Below are 19,747 nucleotides of genomic sequence, written 5' to 3'. Positions count from 1 at the left end.
AAATTTATAACCCACTGTTGAAGGGAGGCTTTTTGACAATATTTATGGTTAATGTTTTATTCATGGCACTCGAAGGATTCCTTAAAACAAACTTAAATGAAATAATAACTTGGACACGCGGTATCTGGCGGTCAATCGAGCTCATTTTTTTTGTCTGCATAATGCTTAGGTCGCAAACGAAATGACGCCTTGATCAGGGTTCACTTCCGGTGGAGATAACGGTCGGAATGAGTATTTTGAGCACCTTTGCCTTGTTAACTGAGGACGGCCATTCATATAAATAACATCCTTTTTATGTTTTATTTCAATCTATACAAATAAATAAAACTTAAGTGTCTGTTTTTGATAAACTACCAACTGTTATGTAAGTTATCCCTTTTGTCTAGTTTTTAGTGACAGTTTGTAATTAACTTTTAAATAACAGTTAATCACTTAATGAAAGTAAATACTTATTTCAACAAATTTTTACAAGTATCGTCTGTCTTGTCTGTTTGAACCAACTAATCTCTGAAACGGCTGGACCGATTAGCAAGGTTTTTTTAATTATTTACAAGTTAGCTCTTGACTACAATCTTGCCTGATGGTAAGTGATGATGCAATCGAAGATGGAAGCGAGCGGAAATATTCATGGTTCCCGCGGGATTTGTGAAAAACTGAATACCACGAGGACAAAGCCGCGGGCGTCCGCTAGTCTGCTTATAAAACAATCTATCGATTACTTCCTCAGTTAATTATTACTTTTTTCAGCGGTTTCATTATCGTTTTCAGCGGACCTACTTCGGACTTCTACTATCTATATATAAACTATCTTATCTTTTGTAATGTATGACCTTTCGCATATTAAGATTACGGAACTCTAAAACATCGTCCGGAGCACCTCTTTTCATATTAACACCATTATGAAATACAATAAACATTTCTACAGACGAATTAAAATTAGCATTAAAACTGTTCCGCTTACTATGTAATTACCACATTAGAGTACGTATAAAACCCACTTCTTCATTCGTAATACAATTTAATTACTAGGTATCATGTAGCTTGTATGTACACGGTGGTAATAAAACTAATTATATTATATGCTTATTCAAACGAGTCTTTTGTGTTTGTTAAACTTTCTAAATATATGAAGTTTGCGCAATTATATCCCACTACCTAATATGTAATTATACGCTTTCCCTTCGTTTGTTTTAACAGCTTGATTACTGTGAAAAATATACAATAATCAAGTGAAATCATATCCTTTTTTGACGAAAATTTCGAGCAATTAGCTTTAGGTAACGCGTTCGACTAAGAGTCGCTTTGAGTTTCGAATACCAATCCATACTAATATTTTTAAGCTGAAGAGTTTGTTCGTTTGATTGAACGCGCTAATTTCAGGAACTGCTGGTCCGAATTGAAAAATTCTTTCAGTGTTAGATAGCCCATTTATCGCCTCTATAGCCTACTAAATAGCCTACTAAAGTACCAGGGCAAGATAAGTCTTGCCCAGATACTTTAGTAGGCTATTAAAATATGCAGATGTAGACGGAGCGTTATTTTGCAAAGGTTTAAGTATTGTGATATGCTGGTATTTCCTGCAAGAACACGACTTAAGCCGGATTTATATTTGTCTGACGTGTCGATTCTGTTCTGATGCATCACGTCACGTCAGACAAATGTAAATCCGCCTTAAACAAACCTAACACTTCGATCTTGATTGATTTGACAATGTTTAATTGCTCTCTGTATCAAGGCTTTGTTGAACAATACAAAAATACTACTTAGGTATTCAGTGCGTTTCTTGAATTGTAAAAAAATTAAGCCCAAATAAGCATATTAGTCTTGTATTGCGAAATCTATTATTTATCCTGTCACTCACAATAATAAAATAAAAAATCAGGATTTCAAAGTGTATATTTATATTGAAGTAAAAATAACAAAAGGCTCTTAAAATGAGACGTCAATTGAACAGAGACTGTCCCCGATACATATTTCACTATCGCGTAGCTCGCATACTCACTATTACCTCGAAATGATAACATTTATCGCCTCTTACAATATTGTGACAGCATAATTGGCAAAGCCTGTTCCGGAATCAAAACGGACCACCGAAGCGCGGGCGACACTGTCAGGGTAGGAGCAACGACGGGAATAATAGATACCCCGTCAGTTGCAACAATGAGTTGAACTGAGACGTCTCGCTGCAACTTCGGCACAATACTCGCATATTTTAAACATTGCGAGCGCGTCACTCCAGCTCCGCAGTTGTGAATTTGAACTGCGTTTTTTGCGAGTTATTGTAGCTATTCGGACAGATGTCACGGCCAGGGTATCCGGGTAACAAAGCGCCCCGGGGGCTCATTGTACGTCCGCCCCCCGCCCCGCAGACACCATTAACACTGACACCTCGACTCGCACCGAAATATATTAATTTATACAATTTATTTATATCACTCGCCTTCATAATAGTCATCGGTCTAAATGGTTTTTAATGTCCTTATTTTATAGGTAATTTATACGTTCAGCTGCGCCCCCGACGGCTATTAGCGGATACGTCCGCGTGTCCGGAAAGTTTTTTATCGGGTCGGGTTATTAATTCGGATGGTTGGGTTTTCGATTGATTACAGACATTACGGTCGCGGCGCGCGTCTGCGGCCGGAAGGTCTGAAGAGGCTTGGCGCTCTGGTTTGAGGTTTCGGCGGATTTGCGGAAGGCGGCGCGACGAAATCAATCACGGAGGCTCAATAATTGATCGCTCTCGAGCTGAGTACGCCTCGGCGGCGTACGCACGGCGTGTCAATCCGCCAGCTGTTTGTTCTAATTAAAGCGGATCTTTATCGGTCTCGGGTCTCGTCTAATTGATATCATTGCGTTTATGATCATTGAATTACGGTCGGTTGCCGTCGGATTTGCCCGTAACCGTGACCGCACATTCTCTCTCCGATTGACTTGTTTAATTCCGCTTTATTGTTTATTTATTTACGGCCCGGCGGCCGGCGGGCCGGCGCGGCTCACTCAGGTGTGTCCCGAATGTTGGGGTTTCGATCATCGTGCCTGGTAGTTACTCCCTGATTTATGCGATATTAACAATTAATTCGATAAGCGGTGTTTGTTTATTTGATTCTGGCTTGGCACAAAAAAAGATGTTGATGTCATTAGAGAGATATTCCGAAGTTAGTTATGAGCTTTTGCTACTTACATATACTCGTAACACAAAGTAAGTACATAGTTTGTGTAAACTAATTCGCCTTAACCGTGAGTGTTCCGATTTGAACGCTTATTTAACGCACCCGTGTTTTCACAAACTGCTTATTAACGCAAATCTAATTGATAATTCGAAATATCGATTAGCGGGAGCCAATAAAACTCTTACGAGAAACAACTTAATTTCCCATATCGATGCGATAAAATCGAATCGTTAAAAAAAATATAAACTTATACCCGATACAGAAATACAATATCACGGGTAATAAAATAATATTTTAACGAATCGCATATTGTCCATGTGGAAAATGAGCAATTCTGTTTAAATCACGAGCCAATCTAGCGATTCCTTGATGCCCGTGAAATTGCCGTATCGGAATAAATGTTAAATAAAACGTAAAATAAAACTCTCGTGCCTTCCACAAACAAATAATTGGAATATAGCTCGGGACGGAGCCGGCGCCCGGTGCCACTCGTTTTATAGCTTATTTTGGGGGAAAGCATTATTGAACTTAGCCACGGCGATCGTTTGTCAGACAATTTTGTACCATACCACAAACGTCGTAAGGCTTACTTTGCGTCGCCGCGCAGGTTGCGTCACCACACTGGGGCATGAAATGACTCTTTTGGTTGTATTCACTCCTTATCCACTTAGACTCACTTTTTTTCCCACTCGCTACAATTCACTTTCAGATTTCGCTAGTCGTGCTGAGTATCGTTATTATTTTATAGCATGAATAATACAGCAGTTATATTTCTTTTTGGTTTTTTTAGGGCACTTACCCCCGCATGCGGTGAAATAATGTGCTTTTGTTGAAAGTTGTTTTCTGTAAATTTCAATTTGCTATTAGACCTATGCCACTAATGCATTTATTGACCTTTTCTAAGTGCCAAGTAGACTTAACTACTCGTAGGGGCAAATACAACGATGAGAAAAACTTATACTTGGTTCTACCTACTCTCTTGTATCCATCGGTTTATTGACGTTTCTTGCTTTGACGCTATAATTATGATTATCTAATATTAATATTATTATTATATATTGTCTAATTTTATAAAAATCACATCATTATACCAGATATTTGGATCAGTAATAAAATAAATGAAAAAGCTCTTTAGGAGGTAGTGTGCTTCCTTCTTAATAATGTTTACAATTTTTATTTTGATTAGGTGCCTACCTACTATACTAAGTAAAAATCTTACACTAATGGAAAACCACATTTTCAGGGATTTACATACTATATTTTATTCCTGTATTCCGGAAACCGCGGGGTTTTAGTAATTTTAAATATTTTTTTCTCCTTTCAAAGAGGCTTTAAGGGCTCATTCTTCTAATTATTTGTGACTATATATTGATCAAATTAATTAATAAATAAAAAAGTGAAGAGGTATAAATTATTATTATTTTTTTTAAAGAACATTTACCACATAATATGACCAATATTCCTATTCCCCTCCAACTAGCTGGGGAAGACAGTATTAGGAGTGGGTACGACAATAAACCAACGGGGCGGGGATCGAACCACCACCCCTCGGTGATGAGTCCGACCGCTTTGCCATTGAGCTTTTGAGGCTCTAAATACTTTTGGGGATGAGCCCTATAACTTACTCTATCAGATAAACAAACATGCTCAACGTCCCGAAATTGGTAATCGAGTCGATGGGCAAACAAATAAAAGAAAATGTAACTAATTGAAGAACCTCCTTTTTTGAAAACGTCTAATAACAACCTTTGTTTTATTGTTATGAATATTTACGAGCGTCTGCGATAACAGCTTTTAATTGTTTTTTGGTTATTCCACGTAACAGATATCATTACGATGTCGAGAATTAATTAAACGGAAATAATTAATACTCCCATGAAACTTAAGACAATAAAGAAGTTTATTATTTATACATTCATTTACTATCGAAATTTTATCATTTTTGAATGAAAGACAATTAGATTGTAGGTATATGGCAGAACAACGTTTATTGGTTTATATAGAAAACTAGCGGATGCCCGCGACTTCGTCCGCGTGGAAATTAGTTTTTCACAAATCCCTCGAGAACCATAGATTTTTCCGGGATAAAAAGTAGTCTATGTGTTAATCCAGGCTATAATAAGTCTTAATACCAAATATCAGCTAATTCGGTTCAGTAGTTGAGGCGTGAAAGAGTAACAAACATTCATATCATCAAAATCATCAGTTTTCGCAAATCTCGGGAAATCATGAATTTTTTCGGGATAAATAGTAGCATATGTGTTAATGCAGAGTAAAATCTATTTACATTCCAAATTTCAGCTAAATCGCTTCAGTAGTAGCGGCGTTATAGAGTAACAAACATCCATACAAACTTTCGCGTTTTTAATATTATAGTAGGATGAATAAATCTTTTGTAGTGGAAAATGTCCAACCCTTCTGCAAGTCAAAAGTCAACCCGGTGCTACACCGTTAGTGCGATTGCATTAAAGTGATAAGTTATTTGCCGGTCCATAAGCCGCCAGCCCCGCAGGCGCCGGGCGCCGCACCGACGCCTCTATTCTGCCAAGTCGGTGCCAGTACATCACCCGCCTGGCTCCTGCGCCGCATTCACTCTGTTGATACCATTTTCTGCTTCATAAACTGAACATAATTGAGCCTTCCGAGTGCCAAATCTGTACCGAATTGGCCGTTGCTCTATAATGGTGTTCCGCTCCCTATTATGACGTACACACGTTAGAGAAATATTGCCTGAGCCTGGCTCTATGCACTGATACACTTTTAGCAATCTTCTAATACATATACCTTCTAATATAAATAGAACATTTATTATTTATCTTATTTCTTCAAGCTAATTGTACTCCAGAGTAATAAAGATATACAACAAAATACCCCCTTTAGATTTATTCACAGATGCACTGGAGCATGTGATTTTTGATTTAACACCATGATTAGTTATAAACACGCAGAAAAGACTTTCCTATTACGTACAGACACTTTTTCACAATTTATCATCGTTTAACAGTCTTAAAGATTAATGAACAGAGATCCAGTACAGAGAGTTCTCCTAACATTTCGGTTGGGGTCCAATGCGCCCCCACATTTTTGCATCTAAGTTTTATTTATAGATGTAGCGACGCGTGTGAATAATAGAGTTTGCGTTAATAGGGGGTCGACGCGCCCCCTTGCCACTGTTTATGTTTATTTGGGGGTCTTAATGAGCCCTATCTGACGCACTGACTCGAGAGCGGTGCGGAGAATTGATTAAAATGTTGTAAGGTGCAGTGTTACAGAAGATTGGGGAGGACATCCAGTGGCAGCGATTTGTGGGGTTCCGTGGTGGAATCAACTGACGGCTTTGTTTTCACTCATGTGTTCATTACCTCATTCATTGATTACTATGATGGCTTTTTGATTCACAAATCTGAAATGTCTGGGCGCCTGATCTGCGCTCGGTGTTATTGTGTTGAGCGATTTTGAACACTATTGCTGATCCACAACTTGTGGCGTGCATAAATTATTAGGCTAAGCCTTTTTATTATGTGCAAATTACATAAAACTGTATAACTGAACCAACATAAGTAATAATTTAATTAATTACCTTTTTAATAAAAAGGGCAAACTTGGTTGAAAATTAATGAACTAGCTAAGAGATAACAAATATCACTCTCTAATAATTATAATAAATTCATATTAAAGGTAAAAAATATAATCACTATTGCGATAATATCAGATTTAACTTAAATTAATAAAAAAATAAATAGTAACTCAATATATTTTTTTACAACGTCGTCGATTATTCAGTAACGTCATCGGTTATTCGTATAAACAAACAAACAAATTAACAATATTAATCTAGACTACGGAATTCCTCAACACGTAACTGAACTCCCACTTAACATCATCAAGGGTTAATAAATGAGGTTTATCGCACTGTTAAATAGGAATAACGGTTTTTATAACGACGCCGGGATCGTTAATAGCTCCTAAAACGAAACGGGCCTTCCGTGGTTTTGTGTAAAAGCTGTTTGTTAATATTGAAGTTATCGTGAGTTAACTGAAGCTCACATTAACAATTACCTATTTGCACTCTTCTACTCCGCTGTATAATAACTAAGTAAACGATTTTAATTATTAATATTAATTTACTCTATTCAGTCTTCTGCTTCAAATTCATGTAATTTATATTTAATAACAAACAAAATACATAAATTAAATTATTTAATAACAAAATTTAAAATTAATAAAAATGTAATTTGAAAAATAAATAAATAATTGTAAATTAATTATGTCAGTCCACAATTATTTCACTTACTCATTTAAATCAAGCATGTATCCATTAGCCGTTTATAGAATTTACCTTTAAAGTGATACTAGCTTTTTTTAAATCTGTGAAGTTTAATTACTCTGAGATAGCCCTAATATAAGTTAATTCGTCCAAAATGCTGACGGTGTTACCCTTCTGGATAGAAAGGCTTACCCTTTGAGTGAAATAAACAACAGCCCTAGAGTCTGCTTCATACGAGCCTTAACTTTTAAATTATAGAATGGCTTTAAATGAGCGGTGATAGCCTAGTGGATATGACCTCTACCTCCTATTCCATAGGGTGTAGGTTCGAATATGGTCCAGGGCATGTACCTCCAACTTTTCAGTTGTGTGCGTTTTATGAAATACCACGTGTCTCAAACGGTGAAGGAAAAACATCATGAGGAAACCTGCGTACCAGAGAATTTTCTTAATTCTCTGCATGTGTGAAGTCTGCCAATCCGCATTGAGCCAGCGTGATGGACTATTGACCTTTACCCCTTTCATTCTGGGAGGAGACTCGAGTGAGCCGAATATGGGCTGGTACCTAATGATGATAGTGAAATATATTATCAGAAATATGTTGTCAGAAAAGTCAGTTACAGTGTTTTTACTTTTACACGTAAGAAACTGTATTTAATTATATAAAGTAGTTAGTTAGTATAGTGTTAATACTCACGTGATTCAGATATTAAACAGCTGTTAACAGTTTAATTTACTGTTTAGCTTTTGTTAGCCAAGTTAATATTATTCTTTTATTGGCGTTTTTGTTTTTAACACGGAATGATTTCCCCTTTGTGGTAACTTTAAGTGAATGTTTTCAATTATTACATAGCTAGCCTTGCCTCGCAATTTCACTCATGTAAAATTATTTCGTTACCATATAGCCTAATGTTGTACAGTGCATAAGTCATTTTAATAAAGCACCACATGAAACCACGGGTGTTTACCTCAATAAGTTCAATATTTTAATTAAACGCAAGTCTAAAGAAAAATCGTATTATACAGTGTTAATTATGTAAATGTTAAAAAAGGTTGCAAATTAAATACCCTACATGGCTAGCTACTTATATACCTATTGTTAAATGTATGTACTAAAAAGAACCTTGCTGAGTTTGTTGTAGGGTCTTCTCAGACCGAGGCGCGTTTGGAACCCTCGTAACTTTAATTTTAAGCTTTCGACTAATTTATTATCAATATTGTTTCCTGACGTTTCGAAAGTGCTTGTTTACTAAACCTAATTGAAATAAATGAATTTCGATTTGTTTTGGTTTGCTTTGATTATTTAAATGATGATTAGAGATTTAAACCATGGACCGCAGGATTTATTAAATTTATGTCTGTTTGTGTTTGTCCGGGCTAATATCGGCTGAACTTATTTTACTGGGATTTTCTTTGAAATATAGAAAGGAAGATTATTGAGAAACATTGGCTACACTTTATCTCGAAAAAATGCGGGATAAAAAATATTGTTTCCAAGATATTTGTAAAAAGAAAATTTCAAGCGGTAGAAGTCGCGGGCTTTTGCTAATTTATTTTTAAATTCGAAATGGAAACGAGTGTAACTCGTGTAAAGACATTTCTTTGGGGTATCAAACGACCCCAGCTAAGTATAAAATATGAAAACCGCCCTCGCCATCAGAGGTCACGTGACTCCATTAATGCGCACACTTTGACAATTCAAAATTGCATTATCACGGCTCAGTGTTAACACTCTCACAATAGCTTTTCGCAGTTACATTACTTTGTGTTTTGAAATAAAAGTAAAGTATTGTTTACATCATTTATGTTGTTTTTTTTTAAATTTCGGTACGTTCGCAATTTCAGCCGCGTAGTTCCCATTCCATTAAATAATTTGTATGCTTTTCTGAGTTCAAAACTGTGAACAAAATTTCTCATATTATTCACATTCAATTCCTCACAGCGCCTGGTCTAATAGGCGATGATTTACTCTTTTCACACACACCGTCAGATAGGCTATCAGCTTGTTATTCCAACTATTACTATAAAAGCAACCTTCTCCTTTTTAGAAGTCTATTAACAATAAGAAGTATGTACCTACGCTTATTTCTGTAGTTTTGGTTTGCGTAGTTTTCCTGGCGAGTATGTGCCAGCATGGTGATGTTCTGGCAACTGTTTCCCTTAGTCGTCGTCATCAACCCATATTCGGCTCACTGCTGAGCTCGAGTCTCCTCTCAGAATGAGAGGGGTAAAGCCAATAGTCCACCACGCTGGCCCAATGCGGATTGGCAGACACATGCAGAGAATTAGGATAATTCTCTGGTATGCAGGTTTCCTCACGATGTTTTCCTTCACCGATTGAGACACGTGATATTTAATTTCTTAAAATGCACACAACTGAAAAGTTGGATGTGCATGCCCCGGACCGGATTCGAACCCACGCCCTCCGGAATCGGAGGCAGAGGTCATATCCACTGGGCTATCACGGCTATTTTTCCTTTAGTAGTTCTTTACACACATTCTACCAATTGGTAGCATAAAAAATCCCGACTTTCTCGTAGTCACAGATCAAGAGCAATGAGCCACTCTCCGGTGCCGGCAACTGCATCATTAATATCTATCATTGTAGCGAACACTCCCCAAATAAGCCTAGTGACAAATTCGCAACTCTTTTGTGGGGCCGTGATAAAAACTGTCCTTCCATGCTCGTGACAGGCCTTGCAACTAACTATGAGATATGGACGCCCCCTGGGCACGCCACGTGCCGAAACCGCTTTATTGATTGCGTTTTCATCACAATCGGTCATACTTTTAATGGAGTTTTCATGGGATTTGTATTTGCATTTTGGAGTAATTTTGCCACTTTGCTCTTTTCGTTCAACCGCCGTAGGGTTATGTGGTTCTCGCTCCACTTATGGTGTCATTAACTTAAAAATCAGCGTGTAAACAAAATAGTATTGTTACAGTAATTTTCATAAAGTGTGCAAAACAACTTTTGTTAACTGCCATGCGTACACCATAATTTTTTTCTGTTTCAAAATACACAAAAGAGGCAAATGCATGAATTCACAAAACTACTTGTATTCGTCTATAAGTAAAGTATCTGCAATGTTGATTTGGTTGGTATCCTGTCTCACTTTGCCATATCCAGCAAATTTATTTTAACGACAGTTAAGGCTCGCGTACATCATTGGATCGGACATCGACATTACGTACAATCGATTACGAAATCGATGTTTGCTATTAGAACATTCGGTTACAACTTGGATATAAGTTTAACAAGACGTGAATTTATTATGCCGAAAGGGCAGTTTAGGTATTGTAACGTTGTTAGGTGCCAACGCGGTTGTTGTAAGATATTAGTCTGTTGGAATTAATTAGCGTCCTACGTTAGGTAACATGACAGATTGTGCAGTGGTTTATTCTATATTTAATTTTTATTAACGTGTGGCAACACCTACTTATAAATATAGAACCGTATTTATCATTCCTCTGCACACTTCATATTTATTAATGTTGCCAAAGTTTATAAAATCGTCAGTCATTTTTTAAATCAAAGTGTGATAATGATTTCGTCTATGAAAACTTGTAACTAGTATTTATTTAATATATTTATCATACAAATAAACATATGCAAAACCCGTTTATGTTGGATGCAAAACACATTCATGAATTTGTCCATATTATCATTAAGTTTACATCCAACAACATAGAATAAATTACAATGTTGATTACCACATTATGTTTAATAATCTATTATATGACTAGAATTACAATACTAGAACATTAAGCAATAATATACCATATATATTACAGGTGTACAAGTAATTACGAGTATATTAAAATAATAACAACTTGAGGCAAAATTATGTAACTTTACAAACTATTTTAATACGGCAAGTTGTTTGTAGATTATGTTTCTCAATTAGTTGTAGTCGACAATGTGCTATGGCCTTAACATCATACACATCTTAAAGTTGGGATAATTATCCCGGCAATTTGTCTCAATGCTACAAACAAGGTCCACCTCAGTCGCGGCACAATAATTAAGCTATTACCTGTTCCGTGCTAAGAAGGAATGTAATCATGCTCGCGTGTACATTAGGTACTCGCGAAATCAGTAAATCTTGTATGTACCTACTGATTTTTTGTATTTAAAGAATTTAAAACGATTTTTTTTAATGACTATTTTTTTCTATACTTAATTTTTTTTTCATCTATTATTAACAATTAAAATGTTTTTGTTTAGATTACAATTATGTATTCAGCGTAATAAATGCCTGAACAACATTTTTAACAAGACCTGTCCATTCAAGTGTCATTATATTTATCCATTGATGCGTCACGGTCCTTTGTAAATACACCCAGGCGTTATTCACAAAACAGCAACAATCCAAAACAAACCGTAGTAGACCTGAATTGATATAGGCGAGAAAGTATCAAGAGAGGAGAGTGGGGTGAGATGGCTAACAATGTATCAGCCGCGTTTTCTTACCGTCGCGAGGGGAACAAATAAGCTGTGTACCGTTATCGCTTCCCGAACACTGTTCCATATGTATCCTAATGCTTTTCATTTTATTATCAGACGAGAGAGGGGACGAGGGATCCCGGGGCAAATCATTCACACTTTTAATTTAGTTGCTCCTAATGTATGCGAATAACTAAGTAAGAGGGTAGGCTTTACCCTCACAGTTAAACAACTATCACGTATAGGGTGCGCAAAACTTAATAGTTTAACCCCTCCATACATTATGCAAATACGTTAGTGATATGTCAGGCCGTACACTCGGGACGTTTATTGTTGTTCGTGAGTTTATTCCTTTATTGAGTTAACTTTAATTAAATTTGAGCCGGCGTATTTGTCGGCGCGATTGACTGAGAGCATTACAATCTATTTAAGCGAGTGACACGCGTTCTTGGTTCTTACGTTAAAGAGCTTGCTCCATTTTGACCGCGATTACTCTTTTGATATTTTTAATTTACCGGTTGGTTTTACGATTTCAAACGCAGATACAGGTATCTAAATATTCATCCATGCTGTAAAGTATTTTAAAATTTGCATCATCTTTTTAAGACACCTAAGACTTTTTCTTTCAGTGTATCTTACGGCCAATTTTAATTGATTGTCAAATACTATTGTTTTTGTGTATCAATGTGAACTGTACTAAATTTTATTATGTGTGTCTCTAGCTTTATTATAAGAGTTTTATTATAGTAAGTTACAAAGTTTTGAACCGACATTATTTATTGATATTATGTCATCATCATGTGTATTGAAGTAACAATCATATTCCCCATCCTCCTCAGAATAACTTAAAGGTTGCGTTAGCAAGTAATTACAGTTGAATGAGGTGAACTTTACTGACGTCATTGACGTGATTGATACTCCGAAAGTTTCATCCAAAGCTCGCAAAAATAAGAGCAATTTGTTAAAGTAAAGACATTTTTTGTTGGGAATAATAATGTAAAAAAATGTGTTTTGTTTTCCAGAGCAACCCGTACGCTCTGAAAGAGGGAAACGGCGAGATGTCAGCTTGGACATCGGCGGGCCTTCAACCCTCCGGCGGCTACTACCCCTACGACCCCACGCTCGCGGCCTACGGGTAAGTCCCGAGGGCCTTTTGGACCCCGCACAATAACCCCGCGAATACTTGCGTATTAACTCGGTATTAAGCTATTATCGTACAACGCTATGCGAAGGGCTTTTGGCAGTCGCGTTTTAGTGTTAGGTGTAATTAATATTCATTTTGTGTGCGTGTGCGTGTTGTTTATATGGGTGTGTAAATCGAGCCGCAACTCTCTTTCACATTCGATACGTAGTGTTTTTTAATACAAAATCGTTTGCTTTTGTATCATTTTCTTTTTCATAATATACAAAATTAATACATTATATATCCATAAAAAACATTGTCTGATTTTGCGTGCCTAGGGAGATTAAAATTTTTCCGTTTAAAAAAGTTCGAGTGATATAAATAGACAGACCGACAAACGATTTCATAGACGTTGTTTAACTTTACGTATAGACAGTATACATCTAATATAATTTTATATTACAATTAAGGCAAGTGGTTTTATTACTTCCTAGACAAGTGGTATGGTATATTTAATCGCGATATTGATGTCAAAATCGCTTTTTTATTGTAATACAAATCGCAACACATGTAAAAATATAAAATACAAACTTTGTTAAGTAGTTTAGATGCTAATTAACTTTAGCTGTTATACGAGTAGGTTAGCAGGTAGGTAATTCTTTTACAAAATTAATTTGCATTTAGGTAAATATTTTTTTATTACAATTAATTTTTAGTCAATAAAATACTTAAAATGTCTTGAATACACATAAAAAGAAATAATAAAATAGTATATTTTATTTTCAAATGTCAAATAATATTAATGAAATACCTACAGTTTTATCGGGCCACGAGCCTGGACGCTCAAAGAAAATTTGTTACGCGCTTACATTAGCATAGAACGCTGCTAAGCGTAGTCGAGTTCTATGTGGTCATTTACCTATTAAGAGAAAGAGAGAGAAGAGAATTATTAAACACGTATCACACTAATATTATAAAGGCGCTACTGATCGATTCGGCTGAAATTCGGAATGAAAATAGATTTATTCTGGATTAACACAAGGTTATTTTTCATCCCGGAAAAGGCCATGTTTACCGCGGGATTTGTGAAAACCTGAATTCCACGCGGACTAAGTCGGGCGTTTGCTAGTACACTAATAAATGAATCATGCCACAACAGAATAGGTAACTCTTCGAGTCTAAAGTTTTCTTTTACAACCCCATCTAATTTGTATAAACTATTGCCTATAGTAGAGCCAATTTTTTTTTGCTGATATGAAACATCTACAGGCTACACTACGCCCTATAATTGGAAGAAAGAACATAGAGGAACATAGAGAATTCTTCACATCAAAACAGAGATGTTGCTTGATGTTGCAGAAATAAATAGTATTTACCCTGACGAGATCATTCGCAAAGTCTACTTTATTCTTATAATTACTTATTGGCATTTTGACGCTTACGCATGATAATTTCGTGGCCCGGGTAGACATTCCATGGTTTCAAGTTAACTAGGGGCTATAATCGCGACTGTATTAAGGTAGAGACAGACTTGTTTATATACTTTGCATGAGAGAAGTCTGTCCCTACCTGTATGCGTTAAGTCATTGTCTTTTCCGAATTACACTACAGTAAAAAGTCCCTAAATTAAAACAGTGTATATATAGCTTTTGAGTGATTATAATAAAACGTAACATAAAAGTTTCCTACAGAAACTTGTAACAGAAACTATCAACAGATGTACCTACTTAATCTACAGTAAGAAGTCCTTAAAACAGTGTATACATATATAGCTTTTGAGTGATTATAATAAAACGTAACATAAAAGTTTCCTACAGAAACTTGTAACAGAAACTATCAACAGATGTACCTACTTAATCTACAGTAAGAAGTCCTTAAAACAGTGTATATATAGCTTTTGAGTGATTATAATAAAACGTAACATAAAAGTTTTCTACAAAAACTTGTAATAGAAACTAGCAACAGATGTACTTAATGTAAATGTAGTATTAATATAAAATACGGTCTTGATTTTTTGAAATCACGTGTGTTCAATCAATTCAGTGCATTAAATTTATGAAACCACCAGATTAATTTAAATTTGTTCTTTCACAATTTTTATTTCGAAGTGTTTAGATTTTTACCAGTACACTGGTAGGTTTAAAGAGTAATAGCTATGTATCGATAGCAATTATTTTCATATTTGCGCTAGCAGCAGAGCTACGTCCTTGGAAACTTTGCCGGTCGAAACTTGAAAATAACGCATACCAGCCGCCTAATCCTTTTCAAATTAACGCGCGGTCAAACGGGTGAGAAACGCACGCACATCGCTGCCGTGCGTGCTTGCCCCGGGTCACTCCCTAACCCACCTGTATTCTATAAGCTTAAAGTTGAATTCGCCGTTGACACATCCTCACTTTCTAAACTAAAAAATCAAATGATTTGGGAATTATACACTTGTGGTATAATTGTTTAATAATTGGAAATTAAGAAATACTCAACTTACAAGAATACGAGCGAAATATGTGTAGGTACATATACAGGTTGTTCCGTAATTAATTTATATATTTGGTAATAATATTTTATTTGTTATGTAGAAGAAGCTTTGAATGAAATAATCATTTATCTTCCATTAAGATGACACGATTTAAAAAAAAATTCCCGTAAAAAAATGTATGGAACACCATCATTTTAAAAACATCGAGGTTTGTAAATTAGTATAAAACTTGTACCTAGTGTTTGTACTTACAAAGTTGCTGGTAAAAATGTATAACAGGTGCTTAATTTTCAATATGAGACTTTTTTCTTCAAAATACCTATTATAATATCAGCATATTTGCCTAAATTTACGAATGCAACTAAATTGAACTACACTCCCGATCACAACGCCGGTTGTAGATCTAGACGCCCGAAAAACGTCCTTTACGATCCTGACGATGACATTACGACCGACAATTATTACCAGGCAACACAAACACAAGCCACACAGCGTCTTCGAAGATGTGGTCCCCGATATCTGACATCACCCAGACGTAGGTTTTTTTGTAACCGACAAACTTAGGTGCGCCCGGACTTATATACTCGGGCCAAACACACCCCTCCAGAACGGCCGAGGTCCGAGTCTCAGAAAAAACGCCCCTAGAGAGTGGTTCCGCTCACTTCTGCTCTCATCTTCTGCTTCTGCCTTCGAGCCTTATCAGGCGATGCTTCTGCGCTCGCTCAAACCTGCGACTCCGCTGAGGTACAATAAAGAAGCCTTCGGCACTTACACAATCAGAAAGCTGGTCGGTTTATGGTTTCACTGTGGTTGCAATTTGCGACAGAAAATATTAATAACTAGTGGTCACTCGCGACTTTGTACGCGTGAAATTCAGTTTTTCACAAATCGCGGGAACCGTGGCCTGTTCCGGGAGGAAATGAAATGAGATGTTCCTTTGTGGTTCCAGAGTAAAGTCTGTTTCCATACCAAAATCGCTCCAGGAAAGTAAAGGAGGAACAAACATACACACTTACACACACAAACTTTCGCCTTTATAATATTAGTGTGATTATAATATTTGTCATACAAATTTGTGAACGTTTGCGTGTTTTGGTTGTCGTGTAAAAAACCACATTCGATATCGATTAAAAAAATCAACATAATTTTATCTCAATCAGTGTATTTTGCCTACTTCTAAGGCTTTCCTTGCATCGGTAATTTAAACTTTGAAGCAATTATTAATTCATCGATGTTTCAGCGTTGAAAACAATATTGTAAAATTAGAGAATTCAACAGTGCTTCTGGATTTCCATCTCACTCCCTCGGCTAAGTGTGACAAAGATGGATGGCCGCATTTCGCGCTGAACGCTGATTAATTCACAGTTTTTCTCCGGACAGCGTTGACGGTTCGAGAAAACTTGTTAACACTCCAGACGCGATATTGTTTATCTTCTTTAGATATATCTATATAATTCTTATGTATTAACCTGAACACCATTTTAACAACCATCAGAGTTGTAGTAAATTTTAATATTATACCTAGTAAGCGATAATAATTAAACAGAAAGACAATTATTGTCACTTTGGTCAAAATAAACTGCAATCTAAATATTTCGCAAATGTTGTTTTAGTTCATATCTTAAACCTTAATACCTCAGGACTAATTGTGGTTACGCAATATATATCAGCACATGAAAAAATAAATAAATACTAAAACTTTTGAAGTGCAGACTAGCTTTGGCAAAGCTTTGCTTGTACTGTGAGCTGTGCCTGCTCAAGTCACTCTAACCATCTAACCACTCCCGGTTTCGTATACTCTTTCCTCTCGTAACTTTAATAGCGCGTGTGAAGAAGACAGGTGTTGCCACATAAGATTCACGCTTAACCCTAATTGAATCGTGTTGCTTCTTCTTTGGAAAGTATTTGTTGTGTTTACGCTTAAGGCAAGCTTTCAAGTTAGCTACAATCTCAACTTAAGTGTGTCATAAACATTATTTTACACTGCATACTTCAATACGTCCTAAACATTACCTCTATCTGTATATGTTAATATGTCCTAAACATTATTTAAATCTTCATATTTCAATGAAACCTGAATATTATTTCATTGTACACATTTCAATATAACCTGAACATTATTTCAATTAAAATATTTCAATATGTCCTAAACATTATTTAATTCTTCATATTTCAATGTAACCTGAATATTATTTCATTGTACACATTTCAATATAACCTGAACATTATTTCAATTAAAATATTTCAATATGTCCTAAACATTATTTAATTCTTCATATTTCAATGTAACCTGAATATTATTTCATTGTACACATTTCAATATAACCTGAACATTATTTCAATTAAAATATTTCAATATGTCCTAAACATTATTTCATTCTACATATTTCAATGTAACCTGAATATGTACAATGTACATATTTCAATACTCCTGAACATTATTATGTGTTTTTTTTTGTTTTTTCATAGAGGATCTGTGTTTCACATTTACTAACTCACTTTTATTGTACTTTGTTTACTTCATCTGTATGAAATTGGTTTTGGTTGATATTTTGGTATTACTTTTAGTGTTTTATTGATATCATGGTTTTAATACAATACTTCTCCTAGAACCTTTAAATCAGTCTTGATGCTTGACACAAGAAATAGGCAAATAGATATACGGACAAATAAGAGGGTTGTTAAAATTATAGTTTTTAAAGAATATAACAAAAATAAACAATATTTTTGTTATAAGTTCGTTCAAAATTATATTAAATAGTTATTACATACAAACACATGAAAATTCGAATGTGTATATTTAGATAAGACTAGATTTAGAATGCAGATTCAACTGGAAAAAGGGCAAAAACTAAGCAAAACGGTAAAGTCGTACCGCTAAGCGATTTAGCGTTCCGGCTAAATCGCTTTTAAAAAAGATTCGGCTAAATCGGTTTCTCAAGTGAAACAAACCTTTTTAATGTTAGTCAGTCTGTATATCGGTTTGTTAGGGCTAATTTTTAAAAAGGCTGAACTAATTTTAAAAGGACTTTTAATAAAAGATAGAGGAGGTTATTGAGCAACATATAGGTTACTTTTTATCCCGAAAAATCCATGATTACTGCGGGCTTTGAAAAATACTTTACGCGGACAATGTCGCATCCACTAGTAATAAACAAAACGCATCGGAAAGCGGAATTGTCGCGTGTCATAACAGAGTGCAGCGGAGATAGATCAATCCACTGACTCCAGGGCGGCCCGGCCAATTTATACACCAATGAATCACAGTGGAAGTGGCTTCAAATAAAAACAAATCATGGCACATCAAAGCGAAGTTATGCTGACAATCCGGCTCCGCTCGACTTAATATATAGCGGGCGGTCCGTTGTAATCTAAAAATAATTAGCCACGTTCGTTTTTATGTGTAAAAAAGACGTGACAGAAATATACAGTGGCCAGCCGATGGCTACGTCCGCTTTTAAATTTTCGAGTATCACTGGCAAAATTGACAGATTTTCTATACCCAAATATTTTCCATCTAATAAAAAGCTTTAACATCTAACTCGATACTCGATGAAATAGCAAAAATGAGTATCAAAGGACATAACTACTTAAAGATATTTTTCACAGATACTTAAACTTATTTTGAATAGACTGATTTGGTTTCAAAGTAAGTATTTTAATAAGACTAAATAAAAATCAAATTGCTAAAATTATCTAAGTACTTTTTTTTATTGAGAAAGAATATAATAAGGGACATAAGCTAATTTATCCTAAATACAAATCATGCCCACGAGGAATGGTGGCAAGAATACTGGCTGCATTTCCGCGCTGGACAGCCAGGCTGATCCTTTGAGCAAAAAATGAGCCAGCCCTTCTGTCACCAGTCGAGCCAACTAGCCGCGGTGAAATGATTCGATAAAAAAATATTCTAAGTATTATATTATATTCTGACCTAATTTGTGTCACTATAACTATATTATAAACAAATATGAAAGTTATAAATCAACGTGGGATAAAAAAAAGAAAGAGGATGAAGTAAAAAAATACGTTTTATTTTATCTCTAATTATTTACGTCTCGTAATCTAAAAATAATTAGGAGAGTTAGTTTTTATGTGTAAAAAAGACGTGCTTCTTCGAGAGGGGACGGATATACACTGTGATATATTACTATTGGGCGCTTACAATTGCTTCTGACATGTTTGTGTACAGGGTGATTTGATATTTAAATATTGCTAGCTATATCACACGGTTTTACACGTAAATATGTATCCTTTGGGAATA

The 19,747-nt window shown here is 35.5% G+C and overlaps 1 protein-coding gene across 2 annotated transcripts in view; it reads left to right on the top strand.

The window, feature by feature from the left end:
• LOC112045732 (homeobox protein araucan) overlaps positions 1–19,747 on the top strand; it is a 180,508-nt gene that overhangs the window by 125,288 nt on the left and 35,473 nt on the right. For both annotated transcript variants that reach the window (XM_024082034.2, XM_024082035.2), the window contains exon 3: positions 12,907–13,019. In XM_024082034.2, the coding sequence (XP_023937802.1) occupies positions 12,907–13,019 (113 nt within the window). The remainder of the gene's footprint in view (positions 1–12,906; positions 13,020–19,747) is intronic.

This window comes from Bicyclus anynana, chromosome Z (genome assembly GCF_947172395.1).
Source record: "Bicyclus anynana chromosome Z, ilBicAnyn1.1, whole genome shotgun sequence".
NCBI lineage: Eukaryota > Metazoa > Arthropoda > Insecta > Lepidoptera > Nymphalidae > Bicyclus > Bicyclus anynana.
Note: the sequence above shows the minus strand (reverse complement) of the source record. Positions and strands in the feature narration are given on the sequence as shown.